Raw genomic sequence first — 26,133 nt, 5'->3', positions numbered from 1 at the left:
AAGATGGAAGGGAAAAAAGTTCCCTTCATGCTTTACCCACCAAAGGCTGCCTAGGAAAAAATGAATAAAGAATCAAACAAACAAACCAGTAAAAATGAACTTTCTGATGTGAGGTGTGACTGCTTTGCAGAAATACAAAACTTTTGTTGGTTATAGGAAAAGCATTCCTTGTTCCACTCAGTGAGACTGTTTGAGAGGACAATAATCATTTGGGGATAGAAGATAGGGCTTTATTCTACAGGGAGTTCCAAAAGCTATTTTAAAGTTTAAAATGGCTCAAAGACTTTTGGGATATCTCATATAGTCTTATGAACATATCTTTAATTATTGCCTAAAAGTGGCAAATGAGGAATATCTTATTTCCCAAGTTGTCTATTCACATTGCCAAATATTTTCCCCTGAGAAGCCTGAAATGCTCACAGGGCAACTTGCCATATTCCTGAATTTAAGACAGTTATCACTCAGGCAAGAGAAGAATTAAAATGATTCAATGCATTTATATAGAACTTCTTACCTTTCAAAATATGTTTTCATACAACATTAATGTAAATGCTCATTTTACAAATGATGATAAACAATGATTGGCAATGCATTTTCTTTCTTTCCTTATTTTTTTCTTTGTTTCTCTTTCTCCCTCCCTCTCTTCCTTCCTTCCTTCCTTTCTCTTTTATTCATTTTTTTTTTTGGTGAGGCAATTGGGGTTAAGTGACTTGCCCAGGGTCACACAGCTAGTAAGTGTCAAGGGTCTGAGGCCAAGTTTGAACTCAGGTCCTCCTGAATCCAGGGCCGGTGCTCTATCCACTGTACCACCTAGCTGCCCCCTTTTATTCATATTTATATTTTGAGTTCCAAATTCTTTCTCTCCCTCCAGTCCCTCCAATACTTATTTAGAAGGTGAGCAATACAATACTCATCATACATGTGAAATCATTTTTAAAATTTATTTATCTCTTTTAACATTCATTTCTTTAATTTTGAATGGATATGTTTATGGCACTCTAGATTTACCAAGTCCTTTCTTTTATATGAGTCCTGTGAACCTGGCTCTGCTACTCAAGAGATATGTGACCTTAAGGAAGTCACTCCCCTTTTCTAAGCCTTGGTTTTCTCTGTAAAATGAATGGATTAGACTAGATGGTCTTTAAGGCCTCTTTACAGGCTCTAGAGCAAAGCTTCTTAAACTGTGGCTTATAACCTTATATGGGGTCGTGTAACTGAATCTGGGAGTTGTGAAAAATTTGGCAGTAATAAAAGACTATGTATACCTATTTTATATACCTATATGCCCAGAGTCACATAAAAATTTCTCAGGTGAAAAGGAGTCATGAGTGGGAAAAGTTTAAGAAGCCCTGTTCTAGAGCCTATGATCCAAACCCTTGCCATGGGGGAAGCTGGTGGCACAGTAGATAAAGCACTGGCCCTGGATTCAGGAGGACCAGAGTTCAAATCCGACCTCAGACCCTTGACACTTACTATCTGTGTGACCCTGGGCAAGTCACTTAACCCTCATTGCTCTGCAAAAACAAAACAAAAAAACAAAACCAAACAAAACCAAAAACCCCTAGCCAGGGTTATATCTAGTTACATAGCCAAGGCATCTGGTTAATAAATTCCATGCCATGCCAAGACAAAAGGGGCTGCTACAGTTAACTTTCTTCTAGTCTACCTGAGGAGCAGGAGACTTCTCCAGTGGGAAACAGTGGGGATTCTGGTTTGCTTTGGAATATGTCCAGTGGACAGACTATGGAATGACCCCTAGAGTTATGGGCTTTAGGAGATCTCAGTTTCCTTCTCAGTATAATGTGGGGGCAGGGTTTGGAGTGGGTTTAACTGGATTATCCCTAAGGATACTGTTTCAGCTCTTACATATTATGAAATGACTCTTTGTTTAAAAAAAAATCCAGGCAATTCTGATCTTAGGAGTTGCCTACTCCGATATCCTCTAGTTCCTTGAACCAGAAGTCCCAGTATAGTTAAGGGCAGGACCAAACCCTCCATAAAAAATATGAGCATATCACCTAGACAACCAAGGACTAGCTTCAGGGAGCTCAGAGGATCTGTGGGGAAAGTATAGGTGAGACCCCTTCTGTGGTCTAACATTCAACCCAGTCACTCTGGTCACTGGATTGCCCTCATGGCCTAAAGTTCAAATGCTGTGGACACATGTGTCATATCCTGACAAGTGAGGGATTGTTATCTCACCAGCCACAATGGCTTTTCAACCACAACCTCTGTGCTTTCCTATCCATTTTATTCTATTTGAACCATATCTGCTTTCCTTTTACGTAGATTGACCTCCAAATTGGCCAACCACCAAAAATAACACCTTTAGGATCAGATGAAAACAAGAACAAGTAGAGTATTATCAACCTATTGATAGAAATGTAGCCCTGCATACCATGGCCTCTCCTAGTGCCATTGCCTGGTCAATAGGACAAATGATTGAATAAAGATATGTGTAATAGTCCATAGAGACTAATCCGTTCCCTATTCTCCCTTCCTTCTTCTATCCTTTTCCTCTTTCTCTCCCTCCTCCCTTCCCCTCCCTCCCTCCCTTCTTTCCTTTATCCCTTCCTCCTTTCTCCATCTTTTCTCCCTTCCCTCCTTTCCTCTCTCCCTTTTCCCTTCCTTTTTTTGAGACCTTTGTTATATGTAAATCTTGGTTTCTGAGTCCAAGCATGCTACATTTCACCTCTTAACCATGTTTCTTCATTACCCTTAGGAGGTTAGGGAGTGGGAGGGAAGGTCTCTGTGGGTTATACAAAACCATATAAAATATGGCCTGCATTGGAATGTAAGGAAAGAGTCTCTTTCATTTATGCCTTTGTATTTCTGGCTTCTAGCACAGTGCCTGACATATAATAGATGCATATTAATGCTTGTTAAATTGACTTAAATATGGTTTTTAAGAGGTTATAATTTGATTTAACACAGGATTATAGGAATCAGAGCTGGAAGGACCTAAGAGATTTTCTGGTCCAAATGCCTCATTTTTCAGATGAACAAACTGAGGTTCCAGGAAAGTAACTGATTTGCCCTGGATCAGACAGGTAGAAAGTTGCATGTGCAAATGGTAAAGTGTTGTATAAAAAAGGTATGTGAAAAGTAGCCCTAAGTGTGAAGAGTGGCTGGACCTGAAGTTGGGAGGTTTGGTTCGATATCCTGGGTCTAGCACAAACTACCTCTGTGACCTTAGGCTATTCATTTTGCCCCTCTCAGCTTCAGCATCTTCATTTATAATATCCACCTCCCAGAGTCATTCCAAGGGAAGTGCTTGAGTGCATAAACAGGAGTTGTTTTTATTTAGGCTAAATAAATGACAGAAACAATATATACCACAGACATTCATAAGAACTGAATGCCTAAGGGTTTATGCAGCTGAAAAAGCCTTCACCAAGGACTGGGCCCAGAAAAATCATAAGGTTCTACGCCTTAGAGCTGGAATGAATATTAGGCATGATCTAGTCTAGTACCTACTTATAGTAGATTTATTTTAAAATTTTTTTTGTGGGGCAATGGGGGTTAAATGACTTGCCCAGGGTCACACAGCTAGTAAGTGTTAAGTGTCTGAGGTCGGATTTGAACTCAGGTACTCCTGACTCCAGGGCTGGTGCTTTCTAGTACCTACTTATGACAAAATTTTTCGATAGACAGAGGAGAGGAAAACAATTTTTATAAGGAGGGCATTATAAGTGTCATTCTTAAAACTCTTTAGGAACATAGGGAATAAACAGATACTTGTTGCAGGAGGAAGACTAGAGTCTCTGTATACTTGGGGGAAAATCCTTATTATAACCATATTAGAAAACTAAAATCAATCAATCACCAAGCATTTATTAAGAACCTACTATGTGCCAGGCACTATGCTAAAGAAGGTTTTAAAAAAACAACAGCACAAGACATGCAGAATCTTTGGATGATCAAGTATATCAGAACAGGGAGTATGAAAGGGGAAGGGAACAGACACTTATTAAACACCTACTATGTTCCAAGTCCTATGCTTGGTTATCTCATTTGTAAGGAGTTCACCTCTGTGTGGCCACATGGTATGGTAAAGTTCTAGACACATGAAGTCAGGAAACTTGATTCAAGTCCAGTCTTTGGCACCAGTTGTGTGAATATAGGAAAATTGCTGAATCTCCCAGAACCTCTATTTCCTTATCTGTATATAAACTGGGCACAATTTGAGGGGGAGGACATAAATCCTTCAGCTTTGGAGAAGACAAACTAGATGGTTATTGAGAACTCTTCCAGACCTCAAACCTAGAAAAAAACTTTGTTTCTCAGAAGCAAAGCAGGTGAAGAGGAATGAAATGCTTTTAAAATAGAGCTCCTGGTTTTGAAATGAGAAACACATTAGTATTGCTGGATCCAGGATGTCTCAGCTCCACCTGACAAGGATCACTGAGCTCGGTCAGTAAAACCCTGCTGCTTTATTTTCTAAAGGCTTTCCCGAGCTTGGGGCAGAATCACTTCTTACTTAAAATAACATTGACAACATTCAATGAATCAGAGATTCACTGGCTGGGGAGGGCCCTGGGAGGCCAGTGACATCCAGAAAAACCATAAGATTAAGAGACCTATCCTGGGTCCCTTCCAGTATTGACCGTGGGTAACACAATGAGGGCCATTCCTCAGAATCTGAAAACCTGTATAAGTGGGCAGCAAAATTCAGGTCAATTGTGCCTTTACTCTCTTTTTCGGTGTGATCTGAGTGAATCTCAGAGCTCTGAGGGGGAAGGGTATGAACAAGTCAAATTATGTCAAGGACAGTTACATGTACTCTCACCATTAACATCATTGGCAAACATTACTTCATTCTCTGGGAAAACCTCATTGATCCCTGTTTGCTCACCTTATGTGGAGAACCTGAAAACTGAAATTTTTAATGTTGGATATAGAAAATGGTGGTATTTGGATCCACTTTGTGGGGGGGGGAAAGGGGAGATAGGAACCTTGGATGAAACATTCTGCTCTTTATTCCATTTCTTTTGTAATGGTTTGCTCTTCTCTAGCAGAAATAATTATGGTTTTCAGTCTGAGAAACCATATGAAGATTTAGGCAACTTTGATTTAAGACTAATTTTTTTTAGGTCTAAGACAAATCAACAGAGATGTTCCTATCTCAATAGGATGCCAATGCAAGTACAGATAAAGGACGTCCAGTTTTCTAGATCCACCTAGTGTCTGTGCAGTAGGGTAAAGAGAAGCAAAAGCAAACAAACAAACATACATAAATAACTAATAAAGAGAAGCATATAAATTTTTATGTTATCATAACTTTGCCTTTTCTAACACATTTGTTTCTGTAATTACTTTCATACATATGTAAAGAAAACAGCTTAATCACAGAATAGGATGCATTTTTTTTAAGTGAGGCAATTGGGGTTAAGTGACTTGCCCAGGGTCACACAGCTAGTAAGTGTTAAGTATCTGAGGCCGGATTTGAACTCAGGTACTCCTGACTTCAGGGCCGGTGCTCTATCCACTGCGCCACCTAGCTGCCCCTAGGATGCATTTTTAATAGGATAGAAACAATTCGTTTTAAATTCATAGATGTCAGAGCTGGAAGGGATTGTAGTGATCATCAACTGGAGTTTGGCAAGTGATATTACAAGGCATAAGGTTCTGACACATCATTAAAGTAGGAATTGGGATGGGGCTTTTAAATTTTTTCTCCCTCCTCAGTTATATTTGTAACTGAAATTACGAGAAGTTAAATTTGAGGATGAGACTTTTTAAGGTTAATAATAGTAATGATAGTAATAAAATAACTCAACTTTTTATAGCGCTTTAAGGTTTACACAGTGATTTATTTATGTTCCTTCACTTGATCCTCTAACTCTTTTAAGGTAGGTAGTAAATCTTCATTTGGTAGATTAGGGGACTTAGATTCACAGAAGTGAAGTGACTTTCCATAGGCACATATTGATTAATGTCTGAGGCAGGATTTGAACTTTGGTTTGCTCTTGATTCTAGTGCCACACTATATTCCAGGAATATGAAATGGCTCTGTATTCATAATTGACTATAAAATTATCAGTTACTGAATTTGTTGTTTAAATGTAATTTTTTTTGATGTTCCTATGATGCTCTAAGGTATGAAGGACAAAGATTTCCAGGAGTCATAAAGCAACATTAACTTACCTAGGCATGCTCATGTATCTATTGGCTAGCCTCTAAGGAGTAGTGCATTTGAATCCATCCGTCCATTCAACAGCTGTTTATTAAGCACTTTCTGGGTATGCTGCATTGCTGCCCATCAGTGGTCCAAATAGAAAAATAATTTATATGTAGCTCTTACCCTAATGGATTTTTACAATTGAAATGTGAAGATACTTATAGCACTCATTACTGTTATTATTGATAGGAATATACCTTTGCTTCTTATTTGACCCATTCTACTTTCCATCTTATTGCCAAAGCCATATTTCTAATTCCTTTTTAGCTCACCTGATTTGCACATTGAGCCTTGAACATACCTTGTGCTTGTAGTAAATTAATTTTATCATTTGATGGGATCTTAGATGTCATCTAGTCTAGTTAGCTAGAAATCCCTTTTCTACCATACTTGATATATGGTTATCCATCCTCTGCTAGAACACCTCTAGTGATGGGAAACCCAGTATTTCATAGGGCAATCACCCCATTCCATTTGTGGAATAGCATTAATTGCTAGAGAGCTTTTGTCTCATATGGAGTTGAATTCTTCCTCCCTATAACTTCTACTCCTTTGTCCTTTCATTTTCCTATTTCTATGCTTTGGGTCATGGCATTCTATATGACTAAAATATTTTTTTCTCCATCCAGATACTTTTCCTTCAGTCTTGCAACTTAACATTTCATTTCCTCCATAAAACCTTCCTTGATTATCCCTATTTAAATTGACATTGATGTCCATACTCAGAATTCCTAAAATGATTGTTTTAAAATTTATTTATCAATGAATCATATATTGCCTTAGGGACATGATTTACTTATATGGTTGTCCTGAAATATTATCCAAATTTTCCATTTCTTTAAAGGATTCAGAAGTGATAGGTCTTGTTTTCTTATGCAATAAACTTCATGAGGGGGCAGCAAGGTGGTGCAGTGGATAAAGCACCAGCTCGGGATTCAAGAGGACCTGAGTTCAAATCCGGCCTCAGACACTTGACATGTACTAGCTGTGTGACCCTGGGCAAATCACTTAACCTTCATTGTCCCACTCCCCCCCCCCCTCAAAAAAACCCCCAACAATAAACTACATGAGAAATTTTGTTGGAAGGGGGGTGTATTATCCATAACATCTAGTATAATACTTTATGTATAGATGATACTGTTTTTTTATTTAGTGTATATGTCTCTAGATTAATTTCCTATAAAATATTCAGCTTTTTCCCCTTTCATTTCTCTTTCCTTCTTCCTTCCATCCTGAATGCTTCAAAAAATAAAACAAAACAAAGCACCAAAGATTTACTTATTAGTTCTGAGTATCAAAATGATTTATAACAACAGATGTTTTATCTTTTCTGTGAGCATCAACCTTTATAGTTCCTTACAGTAAATGTTGGTGATATAGAAGAAAAGGATTTAGGTTTAATTATAGCCCTGATTTGGGGCTATTTATTTGGGTACATGATGAGGAGAAAGACATAGATGTTTATTGATACTCTTTTAATTCTTTGGAAATCAAGAGCCAACTAAAACATTTGTTTTTATTTTGCTTTGTTTTTCTCTTGGCCATTCTAGGTCCCTCATGTCACGGGAGTCTTTGGCATCCACGACTATGAGTCTGTCAGAAAGTCAGTCAGCCTTGAGTGTGAAGCAAGAGTGGCCTCACGGCTACAGGGCTCTTCCTTCCCTTCCTTCCAACTCAGGCTCTCAGAATGGCAGTGATCTAGGAGACTTGCTTAGCATCCCACCTGGAACACCTATGTCCAACAATAGTGTCTCCAATTCATTGCCATCCTATCTTTTTGGCATGGAGAACAGCCACTCACCTTATCCTAGCCCCAGACACTCTTCAACCAGGTCTCACTCAGCTCGTTCTAAGAAGAGAGCTCTTTCCCTGTCCCCTTTATCTGATGGCATTGGCATTGACTTCAACACGATCATCCGGACTTCTCCAACTTCCTTAGTTGCCTATATCAATGGCTCCCGGACATCACCTGCCAATATCTCCCCTCAACCAGAGGTCTATGGACATTTTCTAGGAGTGCGGGGTAGCTGTATCCCACAGTCATGTTCTATCCCAAGCACTCAGAGAAGTCTTCTGGTGACTAGTAGCAGCCTCACCATCCCTACTTACAATGAGAATGGGATGGTAGAATACCAGCGCATGCAGCAGCTAGAGCAGAGCAGCTTACAGTCAGCAATAATGAACAACATGGTGGTACAGCAGGGCCTGCCCGTTTCAGCCAGCCAGCCAGCTGGTTTATTAAAAAGTGAACGCTTGGATGATTTCCCAGGTGGTGCCATTGACCTTCCTCCTCCTCCCCTACCTCCTTCTTTGCCACCACCACCACCACCACCACCACCACAAGGACCCCCACCCCCTTACCATGCCCATCAGCACCTTCACCAGCCTGAGCTCATTCACCATCCCCACCCACTTCCTTTGCCCCCCTCTGTCCAAGGTCCTCAGCAAGAAGAGGATGGAGAATTAGAGGATTTTAATGGAAAACACTGCTGTCGCTGGATTGACTGCAGTGCCATGTATGATCAGCAAGAGGAGCTTGTACGGCACATAGAGAAAGTTCACATAGACCAGAGGAAAGGAGAGGACTTTACTTGCTTTTGGGCTGGCTGCCCTAGAAGATACAAGCCATTTAATGCCCGATACAAACTGTTGATTCACATGAGAGTTCATTCAGGAGAGAAGCCGAACAAGTGTACGGTGAGTCTTAAAAGCCCAAACTTGAATGTGCTAAAGGCAAGGCCTGTTTTTGCATGCTTTTGGATGCATTCATTTTGTATTTTCATTTGTATTTTCTTTCCCCAAACAATAACTTTTATTTTTTGCCTTTTTTATAACTATCAACATTATTTTTCAATATACTCTTTAGTTGAATTCTGCTTTCTAAAAGAGAAAAATTTAAGTGAAACACAATCAGAAAATCATTTTTGAAATTATTTATATAATTGTCTATGATATTCACCACATCTTCATTGACTAAAGGCTGATGTGTATATTTCTCTTTTCTTTGGGACCCAGATTTGGTCTTTGCATTTCTGAATTCAATAACATTTTAGTGTTGTTTTCAACTACATTATTTTAGTCACTATGCATGTTGTTTGCTTGGTTCTATTCTCTTTCCTCTGAATCAGTTCATAAAAGTCTTCCTGTGCTTTTCTAAATTTCTTATATTTATCATTTTCAGTTGTTGAGTAATTATATTGTTTCTAGGGTTTTTCCTACCATACAGACCTTTGCTACAAATATTTCATTATATGAAGGACTGAAATTTCTTTTTTCCATTGGCCTCCTTTGAATATGTGTCCTCATGCACGCATGCATATATGTATGTATATACACATATACATGCACACACATGGAACACATATACAAAAATCTCTCATTGGTATCATCTGAAAAGCAAGTATTAACATATATGTGTGTATGCATACACACATATACATATTTGTATAAAAAATATTTGCATATATATATTTCCCAGGTGGTTTTATTGATATAAAATGTATATATAATATATTTATATTTATATATGATTTATATATATTAATTTATAATATTTAATGTATAATGATATGTGCGTATAATTTTTCCAGAGGGGTATCAAAGCTTAATTTTGTGGGAAGTCCAAGATAGAATTTTGCTAAACATAGCTTGAAGATATGGATAGATCATCTTGACCTTTGAATATTAGGTGAAAAATAAATCTGCCCATTTAAGAAAATAAGCTGAGGAGGGGGAGCAACATCTCATTGTTGAGTAAAATATTTCCTATGCATTCTTAAGCTGTCAGTGTAATAGAATGTTCCTTTAATTTGTGGAGACTTCCTTGACCTGTCCATCCTGTGATACTTACCTTGATAAAGTAAGTGTTCCATGGTTGAAGGAAATATTCAAACATTGGCTGTATCATTTCTCTAAACCAATGGAATCAAAGTTGATCAGATACATACAAACTTGGGTTTTTTTCATCTTTTTATGGATATGACTGATCTGGGGAATACACACACCATTAGCAACCAAGGTTTAGACCTTATCCAAAGCAAATATTTGAAATATTTCCTTGCCTATTCCTTATTGGAAGTGAAAAATAAAGGGAGTTGGGGTGGAGGAAAGTTTGGTATTTGGGAAGGAACTCACCATCTAGCAACTTTGCTAGTAAAAAATGTGCTTCATGTGCCTGTGCAGGCTCTAATGTCATTTTGTTCAGGTGGCTAAATGAGTTATTATGACTGATAGCTATAGTTAAACCATGCAGGACTTCAAATGAGCAAGCTTGTACAGGCACAGACTTCTTTTTAGGGTAAGGACATTTGGGGAAGAGGTACAAGGAGAAGAAGCTGAGAAAGGCCCACTCCCTTAGTGCTAGAGTAGAACAATTTGGATGATGTTTTCCCTCTCTTTCTTTCACAGTTTAAGTTCTGAAAATATTTGTTTTTCATCTAAATAGCTTTTTAAAAATAAGTGACTCCTGAGGGCAGCTGGGTGGAATAGTGGATAAAGCACTGGCCCTGGATTCAGGAGTACCTGAGTTCAAATCTGGCCTCAGACACTTGACACTTAACTATCTGTGTGACCCTGGGCAAGTCACTTAACCCTCATTGCCCTGCAAAAAACCAAACAAACAAAAAAGTGACTCCTCATTTTACTCACACCTAGCAGATACTTTGAGAATATATAGAGGACATAGAAAGGCAACATGGTATAGGGGGAAAAACTGGATATGGATCCAGAGGTGGTGGTGGTTCTGTCATTGTCAATTTTTACTCTTTGTGACCCCATATAGGGTTTTCTTGGCAAGGTATTAGAGAGATTGGCCATTTCCTTCTTTGGTGGGCTAAGGCAAATAGAGGTTAATGACTCACCCAGGGTCACATAGCTATTAAGTGTTTGAGACCAGATTTGAACTCAGGTCTTCCTAACTCCAGATCCAGTACTCTATCTACTTAGCCATCTAGCTACAAGAGGACTTGGGCTCAAATCCCCACTCTCCTGCTTTGTCCCTATATAACTCTGGATAAATAATTTTGCCTCTCATGGCCTCAGTTTCCTCATTTCTAAAGTGAGGTATTTGGACTCAGATTCCTTATGGCTCTAAATCTATGATCTTATATAGCAAAAAAAAGCTGCCTGCAATAATAATCTGAAATCAGTTGATACCTGTTGTGTTTGCTCAGAACATTCATGGAGGGCATCTCAACTATGATAGCCTTGGTAACTGCAGGAAGGATTTGCACTACCTGAGACAGCTTATTTTAACAGTTATTATTAGTGTTGATGGAAAGAAACATTTCTTTAGTTAAAAAAAGTGGGAATTTCAGGAATTCCCTGTACAGTGGTGATGCTGTAGGTTTTCACATGTCAGAAACATAAATCTCTTGGAAAAGGTGCTGATTTGAACTGTGGTTCTCCCCTCCCAGCCTCCTCTCCCTTCCATGGCAGGTCCTGATAATAAAGAATCTCTACCATATGCTTATGTTTGATAGTAAACATGATATGCTGAGTTGTCTTCAATTAATATTATGAGCAAACAAAACAGGTGTCAACTGATTTCAGGTTATTATTACAGGCAGCCTTTTTTTAGTATATAGCAGTTATTTTTAAAACAACCTTTAAAAAATCTGTGGATAAAATAAAGATTAAATTGTATTTGTGCATGTGTGTGTTTGTGTGTGAGACATTATGTTTTTATTCTTAAGGTAAAACCTAAAAGTGATACATTGGGAGAATGCTGGCTTATATCAATCAGGAGAATAAGAATGTTTCAGCCAGATAAACCTTACTTTGTCAGTGATCTTCTATATTACATGTATCAGAGAGGGAAAGACAATTGCAGGTAATATTTACTGTCCAGAGCATGCTGGTGGGTTGTAGTTGTATTTCAGTCAGGAAAAACCTTCAGGCTTTCAAAGAAAACTGTTCAATCTTTAGTTCTGACTAAACTTGGGTGAAAATAGTTCACTGGATTTGGCTTGAATGAAATAAGTAAATAAGTCATGAATTTTTTGGAGGGGAATTACATTGCAAAATGAATTCTCCAGAAGTATTTCTCCAATTTTCTATTATTTACTGACTTTTATAATCATTGTTTACAGGGGTGTGCAAATGCCCAAGTCTTTCTTGGCATAAGATCAACTATTTTCAAACTCCATAATTCCAATCAGAAAAATATTTCAGCGAAAGAGGAAGCAGCTAAAAGGTGATTTTTTTCAGGTGTGTGTAAAGTTTTTTCACTGTTTCAGATAAGATGAGCACCCGAGTTGTATTTCTGCCTTCTCCCTGGTCCCTGTCTACTGTTAAGGGCTAAAATTCTAGCTAAACTGTCTAAAATATCTAGTGAGTGGTCGCCAATAAATTATAAGCTTTAGCAAGAGTTAGACTTTTAAGCATTTATTAAGGAGAATAAGAATTTGGTAAAGAGAGAGAAAGGCCTAGATTCCTATCTATTAAAGGGAGAGCACATTTCTAGCTCCGCTCTCCACCAGAGTCCAAAGGAAAGAGAGCGAGACCGAGTGCCAGTCTCTTCCTTCCTCCTCCCACTCGTCCGCGTCACTTCCTGACGCCAAAGAAAAGACTCCTGGTCTTGCCCTCAAAGACCTTCACTTCATGGGCAGAACTCTTCTATAGTAAGTCTCCAGCAGGTGGCGTCATTCCAATCGTTACACTACCACACCTTCTCCTCTAAGGTAGATGATTACATATGTCTTTTATTTTCTGGATATATTTAATAGAATCACTATGTGACCTATTAAAACCTAGAAGTCTGAAGCATTTATTTTTTTCCTTCCTTGGAAATGCTTTTAATAGCTTTTATGTCTTATATGGCAAAGGGGCAGCTAGGTGGCACAGTGGATAACGCACCAGTCCTGGAGTCAGGAGGACCTGAGTTCAAATCCTGCCTCAGACACTTGACACTTACTAGCTGTGTGAACCTGGACAAGTCACTTAACACTCATTTCCCCACAAAAACGAACAAATGTCTTATGTGGCACTTTGTAACTGTCTTAGGTTCTTATTCCATTCTATTATACTCTTTAGTTATCGTGGAGTATAATACAACATTAATATTTGTGTGGGGGTCATGTCTCTTTTGCTACACTGAAGGCACCATGAGGGCAAGGCCATGTCTTACTGATGGTGCTACCAAATAACACAGTGCTATATATATCATAGGTGCTTAATAAATGGCTGATGAATGAATGAATGAATGAATGGATATTGCATCAATGAATGTTTCTTAAAAGTTGCATTTCTAGGCTTAAGACTCTAATTCTTAGCAAACCATGTTTTCTCCCATAAACTATATGAATGAGTCAAGTCATCACATCTTCTGAAAATCAGGGTGCTTGTTGATGGATAATTTCAGATTTTTGTTTGGGAATACTGTCAACTTCAAGCAAGCGTATTGTGTAAGAAAGCTTTAGCAGTGGTCTCAACTAATGAGGGAAGAAGAGCTATCTGCCATTGCAAATATGGAAAGGCACCCAAGAAAATGTATATCTACCTATTGCAAACAACATTATTTCTCATCCTTTGAGCATTAGTTTTTTGAAGCCAGATACAAATACTTGCTAAGACTGCAGTATTTTATCTCTCTTCACTTGAAAAAAATTCTAGTGCAGCAGACTTGGAGTTTCAGAGTAAGTGCCAAATAAAATGACCACATTTCTCTTTTGGAAACATGAAATGATCTTTTGGTTTCTGTGGCTGTATCACATGGTGTCAGTGTAAGGAACGTGCTATTTTAAAACAGTTTGTATTTTTTTCTTCATGATTGTTTAACTGTGATTAATTTGGTGTGTACAATTTTTGGAGCTAGTCATCATTTTCACTCACTTAGCTTATTGACCCAAGCAGATACGATGGCCCGATTGTGCCTAATCACCATGACTACAGGCAACACAGGGTGATTTTGAAAGGCACAGTGAAAAAAATAGGATGATGTGAAAGGTCCACCCACTGACAGCATGCTTGTTGTAAGAGGCTACTGCCAATTTGGTCAGTGCCAAGTTCAGTTTGGATGCATAAAACAATTCTGTTGAACAAGCTTTATTAAAGCATTTACTCTATGCAACCAACTGTATTAGGTAGTGGGTAGACAAGGATGAAAAGCGACCAAGCCCCTGTCATTAAGAAGTTTGCAATCCAGTAGGAGGATAAGTCAGGAGACAGGTGATTCAGCGGATAGAGCACTGGGCTTAGAATCAGGAAGATTCATCTTCATGAGTTCAAATCAGGCCTCAGACATTTACTAGCTGTGCAACCCTGGGCAAGTCACTTAACCCTATTTTTTCAGTTCCTCATCTGTAAAATGAGCTGGAGAAGGAAATGGCAGACTACCCCAGTCTCTCTGCCAAGAAAACCCCAAATGGGATCATGAAGAGTTAGACATGACTGAAAAATGACTGAACAACAACAGGAGGATAATATGCATTTAACTGTTATACAACTTGAAAATGTGATAAGTAGAGATTTGAAGTCAGAGAGTGATGAAAGATTTAGAGAAGAAGAGATCACTTCTAGCCAGATTATAAAGAAAAGGGCATGGGTTAAATTATCTGTAATCTGAAAGGATTCTCTGAGGGTAATCAGATTGAGAGGGCTAGTCAAGAGTGAGTAAAGAGATCAAACCTCAGTAGGTCAGAATATACTCTAGGCTGAGAGTAGCACAATGCTTCAGTGAAAAATAATTTGTTTCTCATAGTCTTGATCTGAGATAGCATCATTTCACTCCCCCCACTCATATCTGTCTTTTCTCTGTCTGTCTCCATCTCATCTCTGTGTCTCTATTTTCTCCCTTGTATCTGCACTGCTATGGATCTAGATATATGTGAAGAACTATACTATAAAAGACACAAGAGCTTTACAATCTATAAATTGCTCTGGGGCTCAAGAGAAAGGGGGGATTCCATATGATTGAGGGGGAGACAGGGAAGGAAGAAGTACCTGAGTGGACCCTTGTAGAAAGAATGAATTCATTATGTACTTGCCATGTAGCAAGCACTGGATTAAACTCAGGGGATATAAAAAAACAAAAGCAAAGACAGTTCCTGCCCTCAAGGAACTTAGATTCTAATAGGGCCATGGAGGTTATTTTGGTTTGGAAAGTTACCTGGATGGTGAGTGGAGTCAAAGACTGACATCCCCTTTCTAAGAGCATTTGCAACATTAACTTGATTATTGTGCCAGCAGTGGAAAGGATAGTTTTCTCAGGATTGCCTTCCTCATTTACCCTCACACCTACAAAATGGAGAGTTTGGACTATTTGACTTCCAATATGCTTTTGTTGCTAAGTCGTATGACACTGAGACAGGCCCTAAAAAGCAGTAGAAGGGAGAACTCTTCAACCCTAAAAATTGTATTTTCTCCTAACAATTCCCACCTGCACATGTAGTGACTGTTCTAATAAAGTTCATGCCTCAATTAAACCTAGAAGGAAAATAAGATGTATGTATGCATAAATGTGTGTGTATCTATCTATCTATCATCTATTTATATTTATATGTATATATGTTACAGTTCTATACATATATAACATTATATATGTAAATATGTATGTGTGTATATGCACATATATACATATACATACACACACATATCTAGCTTTTGTCCATCAGACTGAACAACATTTAGCATGTGGAATTATTTCCTTAGTAGAATTCTCCATAAAGTCTGTTTGGATTTATTAATCTTCTGAGTAGAAGAAAGGGAGGTGATTAGCCAGGGCAATAGGATACATCATCATGATGTTGTATAAATATAATTTCAAGAGTGCTTTACAATGTACAGGGTACCTTTTTCTCTCCCAAACCCTGTGAGATCTGCCCTGAAAATATCATTATCCCCATTTTACAGATGAGGAAATTGAGCTTTGGAGAGATTAAGTTCTGGCTGTAACACTGTTGCCAGGACTTGGAGGAATTGATGATCTGCCATCGTGCACAATAGAAAGCAATTTTGCCAGGAGTTTAGGGAGTGGAAACAAGAGACCTAAGGGATTATGGGCTGCTGCTTACAAGTTGCTTATTTTTCCTGGATGAATCCTGCCCAATCACAAAAGAGACTTTTGCAAAACTTTCCCTCACCCATGGATTTTCATAAAAATGTCACTGACCAAAAGACAGCTTTGAATTTTGTATGAATTGACTCATTTCTCCACAGGCATTTTGACTGGCAAAACCTAGAATGTTTGCTTTGGCCTGAATATTGGGCAGTTCACTTTTAAGTATATCTCTGTAACATTGAAATGTGAATACAAGAAAATAAATCTAGAGCCTAGGCTATTACTCTATTTGTTGACTGCTTCCAGAATCTCTAGGCCAGGCTATTTCATCCAGCCAAGATATTTCTTATGGAAAACTAATTCATGAGGAATCCCAGGAAAGGGCAAAAGGTGCATATATCTCACAACTTTTATTGTGTTGATAGGCTAGGATTTGGTAATTGAAATTATAGACTTATAGATTTCAAAGGAATCTTAGGGAATCATTAAATGTCCACACTGATCTTAGAGATGAAGATACTGATGCCCGGAAAGCATGATGATGGTGGTGGTGGTGATGATGATGACAATGACAGTGATAACAATAACTAATATTTATAAGGCACTTACTGTGTGCTGAGCATTTTACTGCTGTTTTCCTCATTTGATCATCATAGCTACTCTGGGAAGTAAGTGTTATAATTGTTTCTATCTCGGGGCAGCTAGGTGGTACAGTGGATAAAGCACTGGCCCTGGATTCAGGAGGACCTGAGTTCAAATCCGGCCTCAGACACTTGACACTTGCTAGCTGTGTGACCCTGGTAAAGTCACCTAACCCTCATTGCCCTGCAAAAAACCCCAACAAAAAACAAAAAAAACCCCAATAATTGTTCCTATTTCACTGATCAGGAAACTGAGGTAAGCACAAGTTAAGTGATTTGGCTATGGTCACACAGCTAGTAAGTATCTGAGGCCAGATTTGAATTCAGGTTTTCCTGACTCTAGACCTGGCTACACAGATAATTAGGGGAAGAATGGGAATTAGGAAGTAGAATCTCTAAATTGGTCATCTTAAATTATTTTCTAAATATTAGAACATATAAGTTCTAAAAGCTTCTGCAATCTGAATGACCCTTAGATAAAAACTGGCAATGACCCTTGAGGTTCTGTTTTTAGAACTGGTTTAGTTATAGAAGCTTGCCTTACAAGATTGTATTGAGGATCAGATTAGATGATACATGTAATATGATTTGCAAAATGAAGCACTAATTAAGTACCATTATTAACATTAACAGAAACATTTCTTACTTTATCAGTATTACTAGTTCTACTCTTTTTTAAGAGGTTAAATATTTGGGGGAATTTATCTTTGTTAAAAAGATAAAAAGCCCTATAATACCAGCAATCTTTTAAGTGAAATTCATGTAAGAAAGACAAAAAGAACTAAGTACTCATTGACAATGACAGTCACATTATCTGTTTAGTTTCTTTCCTTTTCATTGGTGGCCTTCTCATAAGATCATTATCCTCTTCAAGCAATAGTCAATTTACTCTTGGTTGCAGAATCTTACTGAATGGAAGCCTTTATCAATCATTTCTGAAATTGTTCATAAATAGAAAAAAATAATTGCATCTACATTCATTTAGCAATAAGAACAAAAGAGAAATTTGAGGATCATTTTGCATTTTTGTTGATTTCACAAGGTTCTGTGGCCAAAGAGTTCATCATCATTTAGCTGGCCTACTCATTAGTAGTATTCTACTGCTTGGCTAACCTGAGAGAATAGTCCAGGACTTTGTGGGCATAGTCTTTGAGATCCAGGGGTCACTTCCTTATTTTAATGGGCCATTGAGCAATTGTAGGATCTTGGGTTTAGAGATGGAAGAAATCTTTGAGATTCTCTAGTCTAATTCTCTCTCATTTTACAGATAAAGAAGCTGAGACACTCAGAAAGGTTCCCCTGGTAATAAGTAGTTTACCTCGTATTTGAACCTAGGTCATCTAGCTACAGATATAGCACCAGAAGACCTTTTTGAAAATAATAGTACCTTCTTCCAATAGAAATGGTAGCCTTTCTGCTTTTAGTAATATCCAATCCTTAAGAACACTCATGATGTGTAGATACAGTAAATTACCAGTTAGCCAGCTACTAAAATATTTAATTGTCCCTTTTATCAAAATTTCTCATGTGATTAAATGAGTAAAATTACAAGTTGTATCTTCCTCATCTCTCAGGGCTGAAACACCAGCAATGAATTATCTGGTAAAAATCATAGACAATGTTGCTTCTAGTTCATATCCCATAAGGCATATCCAATATTATGGACATAATTATAATGCTCCCCCCTCAAAAAAGATAAAGCTATACCCCAAGATATCTTTTAGTGATTTTCTTACAGGAGGGATATATATATATGTATATGTTTTCATGTATAACAAATATTCTGTAGACATATATTTATCACCCTAGGCTTCACATCCCCCAACAAAGGTAAAGGAGAAGCCTCAGAAATTCTCTCCAGATGTGGCATTGGCTGAGGTCTCTATGGTACCTGCCAAATCGGATTTCACATCACACAAACAATTTAGGAACCTGCTGTTGGAGGGAGGAGGGGAGTAATTTCATTTCCCCTGAGGAGGCATTTGATCCAGTTTACCTGAGGAACTAGCCTTTCATGAACTTTGTCCTGAAGAAAAATTAGTAGCAGATTTGGGCCAATGTTTCAAAGCATGTAGTGGTTTGTATTTCTTTTCTTTGAAATTCCAGCATTAATGAAAGTTATTAGATAATCATCTTGCATTTCTTAAGAGGTTAAATATTTATTTGGGAGAATTAATCTTCACTAGAAAGGAAAAAAAACATTAAATACATGATAGTACATTGCCCTTTTAGCTCCTTTATACATTGCTTCATCTTATTTTGTGCATGTGTAGCATATTTTATTTTCATCTAACTTCTGTAAAAATCTTTCACTAATTGCCCAATTGTGAGGCTAAAAACTAGTCTTGAATGTTTGGTTCTTATATAAATTCCCATCTTTAGATATTTTCCTTAACTTATTAGAACCACATAAATGTGTAAAATAAGTTTGAAACCTTCTTGGAAAAGTCTCTTGTCTGAATCTGAATACTTACTGATGGTTAATGGGCCAAAAACATTGCAAAGGATATGCTTTCTTTGAGTTGAAGTGCTGACATGCTCCAAGTTCAGACAAGACTTGACTGTTTAGAGTGAAAAATTTTTTAAAAGTTTCTAAAAAAGTTATCCCCGCTTTGATCTTTTAAAAAAGTTTGTTTCAAGTTCTGAGTGAAGTGCCATGGAAGAAGTATTTTTATTTTTTCCAGACAGGTTTATGAACTCTTACTGTAATTATGCAATCAAGGCCAGCACTACCAATTGTGCAGTAGATTCAGTTACAGAAAGTGGGGGGGGGATGGGTGAGGGAGCACAAGAGAAACTGGAAGAAATGAATGTAGTTTCACATCTGGGATCATGAGGTTGTTGGCTGCCATATCCAACCCTGGAGCTGGCATTCCAAGCTTCCCACCCTGAAAGGCAGAAGTCAATATCAGATTAGTGGGGAAGGAAGATGTAGAGTCTTTTTTTTTTTTAACAGAGCTGTATGGGGGCTGCAGTTGGTTGCTGAACCTGGCAATAACCCTACTCATTGTTGTTTTAAGAGGAGCTCCAAGAGGGCCCTTGCTTTTCTTTGTCAGGGTCTTGCCTATTGGGAGAAATTTTTGCTTCTTGGTGAAGTCTTCCCTTGTCTTTCTTCCCTTCCTCCTTCCCTACCTCCCAGTTATTGGTGATCTCTCTCTTCCCAAATGTTCCTAAAACTTTTTATCTGGTCTTTCCTTTCTCTTTTTTACCCCCTTTTTTCATTCATTCAACAAGCATATGCTACACAATTACTATGTGTTATCTTCTGTATTAGATACTGGATGATAACAAGACAAACCACAAATCTCATATAATACTTATCTGCATAACTGTTGTGGCATCTTCCTGGCATCTGCCATCTGCCTCCTCCTCCCCCTTCCAGTAAGCTCACTGAAGACAGAGACTCCAACATTTTTTTCATTGTTTTCCTGGCAAATAGCATACAAAAGGTGCTTAATAAATGTTGTTTAAAATGGCCCCAAATCTAACAGTCTCCAAGTTGAATTTATAAAGGTTAAGAGTATTTGATAAGAAAAATTACTAGTAATTTTTAGTAGTTGGGCAAGTAAATTTTTAAGCAAATGGAGGATGTACTTTTGTGTATATTATCAGGGAGGCAGGTCAATTCACCTAGGAATTCAGGCACATGGTAACTCCTGCCAGTAGGTCTTAAGAGAGTTATCAACATATCTCCTGTTCTGAAGCTGCCTCTAGGCACCTTATAAAGGTGGAGAGGACAAGCTTTTTGTCTGATCTTTTCTAAACTGGACTTTATTCCATGATCATATAGCTGCATATTAGATGGGGATAGAATAATAGAGTCAAATGAAACTTTATTTTATCATAAAAATGTTCTGGAGTATCTGGTTAGCTATGACTACTTTCTCAATGTGTCTGGCTTCCTCTGTTCCATGATATTATGTGTACTTTGGAGAAAGTTTTGTGCTTTAGACTAGATTGTAAAATGCCTAGTCTGATAAACAGCATATCCCAAAGGTATGATTAGGGAGGTCACTTGAGAAACTCCTTCTTGATTCTTTTAGGAAAAGAAAGAAATAAGCATTTATTAAGTACCTATCTGTCAGGCACTGTGCTAAGACCTTTATAAATTTTATCTCATTTGATCTTCACCAGAACTCTTGGAAGTAGGTGCTGTTATGATCCCCACTTTATACTAGGGAAACTTATGCAGACCGGTTAAGTGATTTGCCCAGGCCCTCAAACTAGTATGTGTCTGAGGCTCCTCTTGAACTTGGGTCTCTCTGACTCCCGGCCTAGCCATCTATGCATTGTGCCATTTGGTTGCCTTAGGCATGCTTTTTTCTGTTAATGACTATAGAATCCTTGCAAATTGATAGTTGGATGACTCTTGAAATCACTGGTCATGTAACCCTGATAGAATTATTATGTTTTGCCTAAAAAGATATGGACACTTGATGCATGTCCTTGCTTATGATTATTAAATGTGCTTCTCTGATAGTAGACCTTTGTTGTTAGTTGTTTGTGAATTTAAGAAATAAGCCACTGGGGCAGCTAGATGGCGCAGTGGATAGAGCACCGGCCCTGGATTCAGGAGGACCTGAGTTCAAATCCGGCCTCAGACACTTAACACTTACTAGCTGTGTGACCCTGGGCAAGTCACTAAACCCCAATTGCCTCATCAAAAAAAAACAAAAAAAGAAATAAGCCACTTCTGAGGTGTATCAACTTTTGAACCAAACCTCAAGCATACAGTCAATAATAATGTGCATTAATTAGTAAATGTAAGACTAATAACTAGTCATCATTGAGGCACTATGGAATGGACTCTTGTATAGATGAAATGGAAGTATTGCATTTCCTACTCATTTCCTAAAGGTTACTTGAGACTTCATGCTATACTTGTTTTAGGTTTTCAATTAATTTCAATTCATAGGATTGTAGATCTCTAACTGGAAGGGACCTTCAAGGCTAGCTAGTCAAATATCTTCATTTTATAGATGAGAAAATTGAGGTCAAGGGAGGTTAACTGACTAGTCATGGAAGCACTGTCTTGGATAGATGGGGAAGAGCTTACATATGGTTCTTTTGTATGGAGTTCCCATTTTTAAAGAGTCGAAAAACTGAAGACTGAAGCCATTTGATTAGTTTGGTAGGATGATTAAAATGCAACTAGATGCCATATGTGTTTTGTTTTTTGTTTTTTTTAGTGAGGCAATTCGGGTTAAGTGACTTGCCCAGGGTCACACAGCTAGTAAGTGTTAAGTGTCTGAGGGCAGATTTGAACTCAGGTACTCCTGACTCCAGGGCTGGTACTCTGTCCACTGAGTCACCTAGCTGCCCCATATGTGTTATTTTTTTATGAGCTATTCTCTCTTTGTTAAACATTTTCTTTTGTAATCTGAAAAGAGAAGCCTGCTGCTAACCAAAGCTTCTGACTGATGCTTGTTGCATTGAATTTGCCAAACTTTTTAAAGGTTTCTCTTTATTACTTTTTTTTTTTGGATGGGGCAATGGGGGTTAAGTGACTTGCCCAGGGTCACACAGCTAGTAAGTGTCAAGTGTCTGAGGCCAGCTTTGAACTCAGGTACTCCTGAATCCAGGGCCAGTGCTTTATCCACTGCACCACCTAGCTGCCCCCTTAAGGTTTCTCTTGTCAGCCTTGAATTTTACTTTGGAAATTTTCTATTCCTATTGACTCATTATGCAACAGAAATTAATGCCTGCAATGTTTAGGGAAGTACAAATTCAATCAGTCCTGATCAGAATGGAGTCAATTTACAGTGATTAAGTAAGAAGCATCTTAAGGCCAAATGTGCATATTTAGCCTTTGAGAGAGTAATTGAAGATTCAGTCTTGTAAATCTTCCAGCCAGGATTATATAATAATTATATTATAATAATAACACAATGTACAGTTAGATGGTGCAGTGCAGTAGATAAAGTGCTGGTTCTGGAGTCAGGAAGACCTGAGTTCAAATGTAACCTCAGACACTAAGTAGCTGTGTGACCCAGGGCTAATCACTTAACCCAGTTTGCCTTAGTTTCCTCATCTGTAAAATGGGCTAGAAAAAGAAATGGCAAACCATTCTAGTATCTTTACCAAGAAAACCCCAAATGGGGTCACAAAGAGTCAAACACGACTGAAGTGACTGAACAATGACAGCAACAATGATACCTTAAATTTATATAAAAATTCTTTAAGGTTTACAAATCAATTTCTTCAAATCAGCCCCGTGAGGTAGGTAGTGTGCACATTATCTTACCAATTTTACAAACGAAGAAACTGAGACCCAGAAAGGATGAATGGCTCATCACCCATGTTCACAGAGGTATGATATGTCACCACCATCTTTGAATTCTTTCTATTATACCATGTCCTCTTCTATGCTGTCTGCTTGTTGATTTTCCCAGAACATGTCATACATCATGTGGCCAAACAGGCCAGTCCATAATGGTCCCAATAGTTTGGATGATTCTAGAATGGACATTTGAACCCAAGATTCTCTTTGTGATTAATTTGTATGATTTAGCCATTTTACCAAGGCAAGTGTTCAAGTGTGAATCAGTAGCTAAAAGCGACAGTGTGTGTAGAAGGAGGGATAGATCTGGTAATAATGTAAGTGGGTTGTAATAACTAGCTCAGCAACTTTTGTGACCCATATGACTATAGCCAAGTCACTTTTCTCAGTTGTGGCCTTCTCATCTGTAAAATGAAGGAGCTGGGCTGGAGGATGTCTAAAATTCTTCCAACTGTATATTCTGTGACCCTATGAGTAGTTTCTAAGGATTTCTCAAATAACTCACTTCATCTCTTTGTGGATTAAGATGAAAATCTCCTTAATTTCCCAAATTTAGCAATGGGTTTTGGTTCTTCAATTCTCATGCATTGACAACATTAACAACAACAACTAAGAATTCTTTCTTTCACCCCTAGGAAATGGTAGTTTTTCTTCAGGCCTACTCCCTCCCTGTTTTAATCTCAGGAGTTTCCCTCAGGTATATCCTTTTTCCTTCTTGGTGTCTACTACATGTTCTCTCTCCTTGCCTCCTTTTCAAAATTGGTTTTAGGAGAGAATCTGATAAAAAAAAAAAATCAATTATGGGGGCAGCTAGGTGGCACAGTAGATAAAGCACTGGTCCTAGATTCAGGAGGACCTGAGTTTAAATCCGGCCTCAGACACTTGACACTTACTAGTGTGATGAAATAATGGGATTTAGCAGATACTCAAAGACCCACCTGTAGATTAATCTATACTGATTGAATCAAGTGAGAGTGATTGACTGCTGATTAAGCCTACTTCAAGTTCATTGGATTGTAATCACACCTGGCTATCCCTTAAGAAGGTATTGTTCTCAGAAACTAGACTGTGAACTCACCTTGAGAACACCTTCAAAGACAATGGATTTGGATGATGCCAACCAATCACCTTGAAGCAGTGTGTAAGGACCGCCTCTGTTCCAGATCTATAAAAAAGCTTCCACAAACAGCTTGGGAAGGGGTTCCTGATTAAAGCAGGCTCGTGAAGGAGGACTTCAGGAAGAACCCAACCAGGCTGGAACTCTAGGCTAGACTGGAGCTGAAGCTTCTGATTTAAGGTGACCACAATTTAGATTTTAAACATCACAGTTTGGCGACCACGAAGGGACTATAGAGTGTCTAGGAATAACATAATTATTAATTGCTCTAAGATCTTGCACAAAACGATAAATGGGTTTACCATCTGGCCCAGGCTTGGGTTTTTTAACTGGCAAAATGGGAGTATTGCATGGAGAGTGATGACATGGAATAATAATACCCTGGCTTTTCAAAGCCTCAATTATAGGGGTGATTCCTTTATTGATTCCCTAGACAATGGATACTGTGGAATGGAGGGGGGTGGTCCCCCCTTAACTTTAAAGGTAACAGGCATGGCAGACTTAAGGAGCCCCACCTCATTAGGGGATGAGGCCCATAAAGACTCAGGAATGTCCGAGGGAATTTCAGATACCTCCCCTACTGTTCCTTGAGCTTCTGCAATCAAAAGTGGCAATAAATGTACAGTATCTTCTGGCAATTGTAGGGAGACAGCCCCATCTGGAGCACAAGATATGGTTGCTCTAAGCTTGCAAAGGAGATCACGACCTAATAAATTTACAGGGGCATCAGGCATGAGTAAGAATGAATGTTCCACTGTTAAGGACCCCATAGATACCATGCGAGGGGTTAATTTCTCCACTCTTTGGGCTTTTCCCGAGACCCCTACTACATTCAAAGATCCTACAGCTCTACACCTGGGGTCTGGTTTGCTTACTAATACTGATTTAGAAGCTCCTGTGTCTAGCAAACAGTCATAATACGTGTCCCCTACTTTGTGGGTCACATGAGGTTCATTACTCTGGGGAGGTGAATGGACTGGCACAAGTACATTCAAAAAATCCGGATCTGGGAATATGTTGTTTTCATTATCTATGTTCCATTCCTCCCCTTCCTCTTGTCAATCCTGTGCCCCCCTTTGAGGGAGTCCACGGTTACCCTGATTCTGGTTCTGTCCTTCTGTTCCTCCCTGATAGGGTCTATGGTTATTCTGATACTGTCTCTTTGTATCCCCCTGAAAAGATTTATATCCATTTCGATTCTGCCTGTAATAAGGCCTATAATTATTCCGGTTGTTTCCTTTCTGATAAAAGTTTCCAAAATTATTTCGATTTCCCCCAAAGAATTCCTCAAGGCTCTCGGTCATTGTCCTCTTAAGGTCTTGTTTTCTAGTCCTACATTCCCTCAAGAAGTGTCCTTGTTTTTTGCAGTACTTGCAAAGTTTAGGGGGTTGATAACGATTTTCAATTTTCCAGTTTCTCTGCCCTGTTGTTTCCTGTACTGGAGCTAAAATGTCCTGTCTGTTCCTTTCTTCTCTCTCATTTCCTTCGTAAATATATGTTGCTATTTCTTTAAGTCTGTCAGGACTCAAACTATTCCAGCCAAGACATTGCTTTTTAAAATATTTCTGAATTTCTGATAAGGACTGATTTACAAAATGAGAGCAGATAATATGGGCATCTCTACTGTCTAATGGGTCTAGTCTTGCATATTGCCTGGCATACTTACACAGCCTGTCATAAAATCTATTAGGTCTCTCATCATGTCCCTGAACTGTATCTATAAATTTTTGCCAGTTATCAGTCTTTCTAATACAGGATTCCATTGCCTTCAGCAATGTTTCCCTTGCATCTTCAACATATCAAAATGCTTAGGGTTATTGGGGTCCTAGTCAGGGTCTTGAATAGGCCACCCAAGATCAACCTTTCCCGTGGCTTCCAGGCTGTTTGCTGCAGCTACTATATCTGCTCTTTACCTTG

The 26,133-nt window shown here is 38.4% G+C and overlaps 1 protein-coding gene across 1 annotated transcript in view; it reads left to right on the top strand.

Annotated features, from left to right (window-relative positions):
* Positions 1-26,133, top strand: part of GLIS3 (GLIS family zinc finger 3) — a 613,599-nt gene that overhangs the window by 190,693 nt on the left and 396,773 nt on the right. Inside the window, exon 4 of the mRNA XM_043978464.1 lies at positions 7,732-8,878. Within this exon, the coding sequence (XP_043834399.1) occupies positions 7,732-8,878 (1,147 nt within the window). The remainder of the gene's footprint in view (positions 1-7,731; positions 8,879-26,133) is intronic.

Source organism: Dromiciops gliroides, chromosome 1, assembly GCF_019393635.1.
Source record: "Dromiciops gliroides isolate mDroGli1 chromosome 1, mDroGli1.pri, whole genome shotgun sequence".
Taxonomy (NCBI): domain Eukaryota; kingdom Metazoa; phylum Chordata; class Mammalia; order Microbiotheria; family Microbiotheriidae; genus Dromiciops; species Dromiciops gliroides.
Note: the sequence above shows the minus strand (reverse complement) of the source record. Positions and strands in the feature narration are given on the sequence as shown.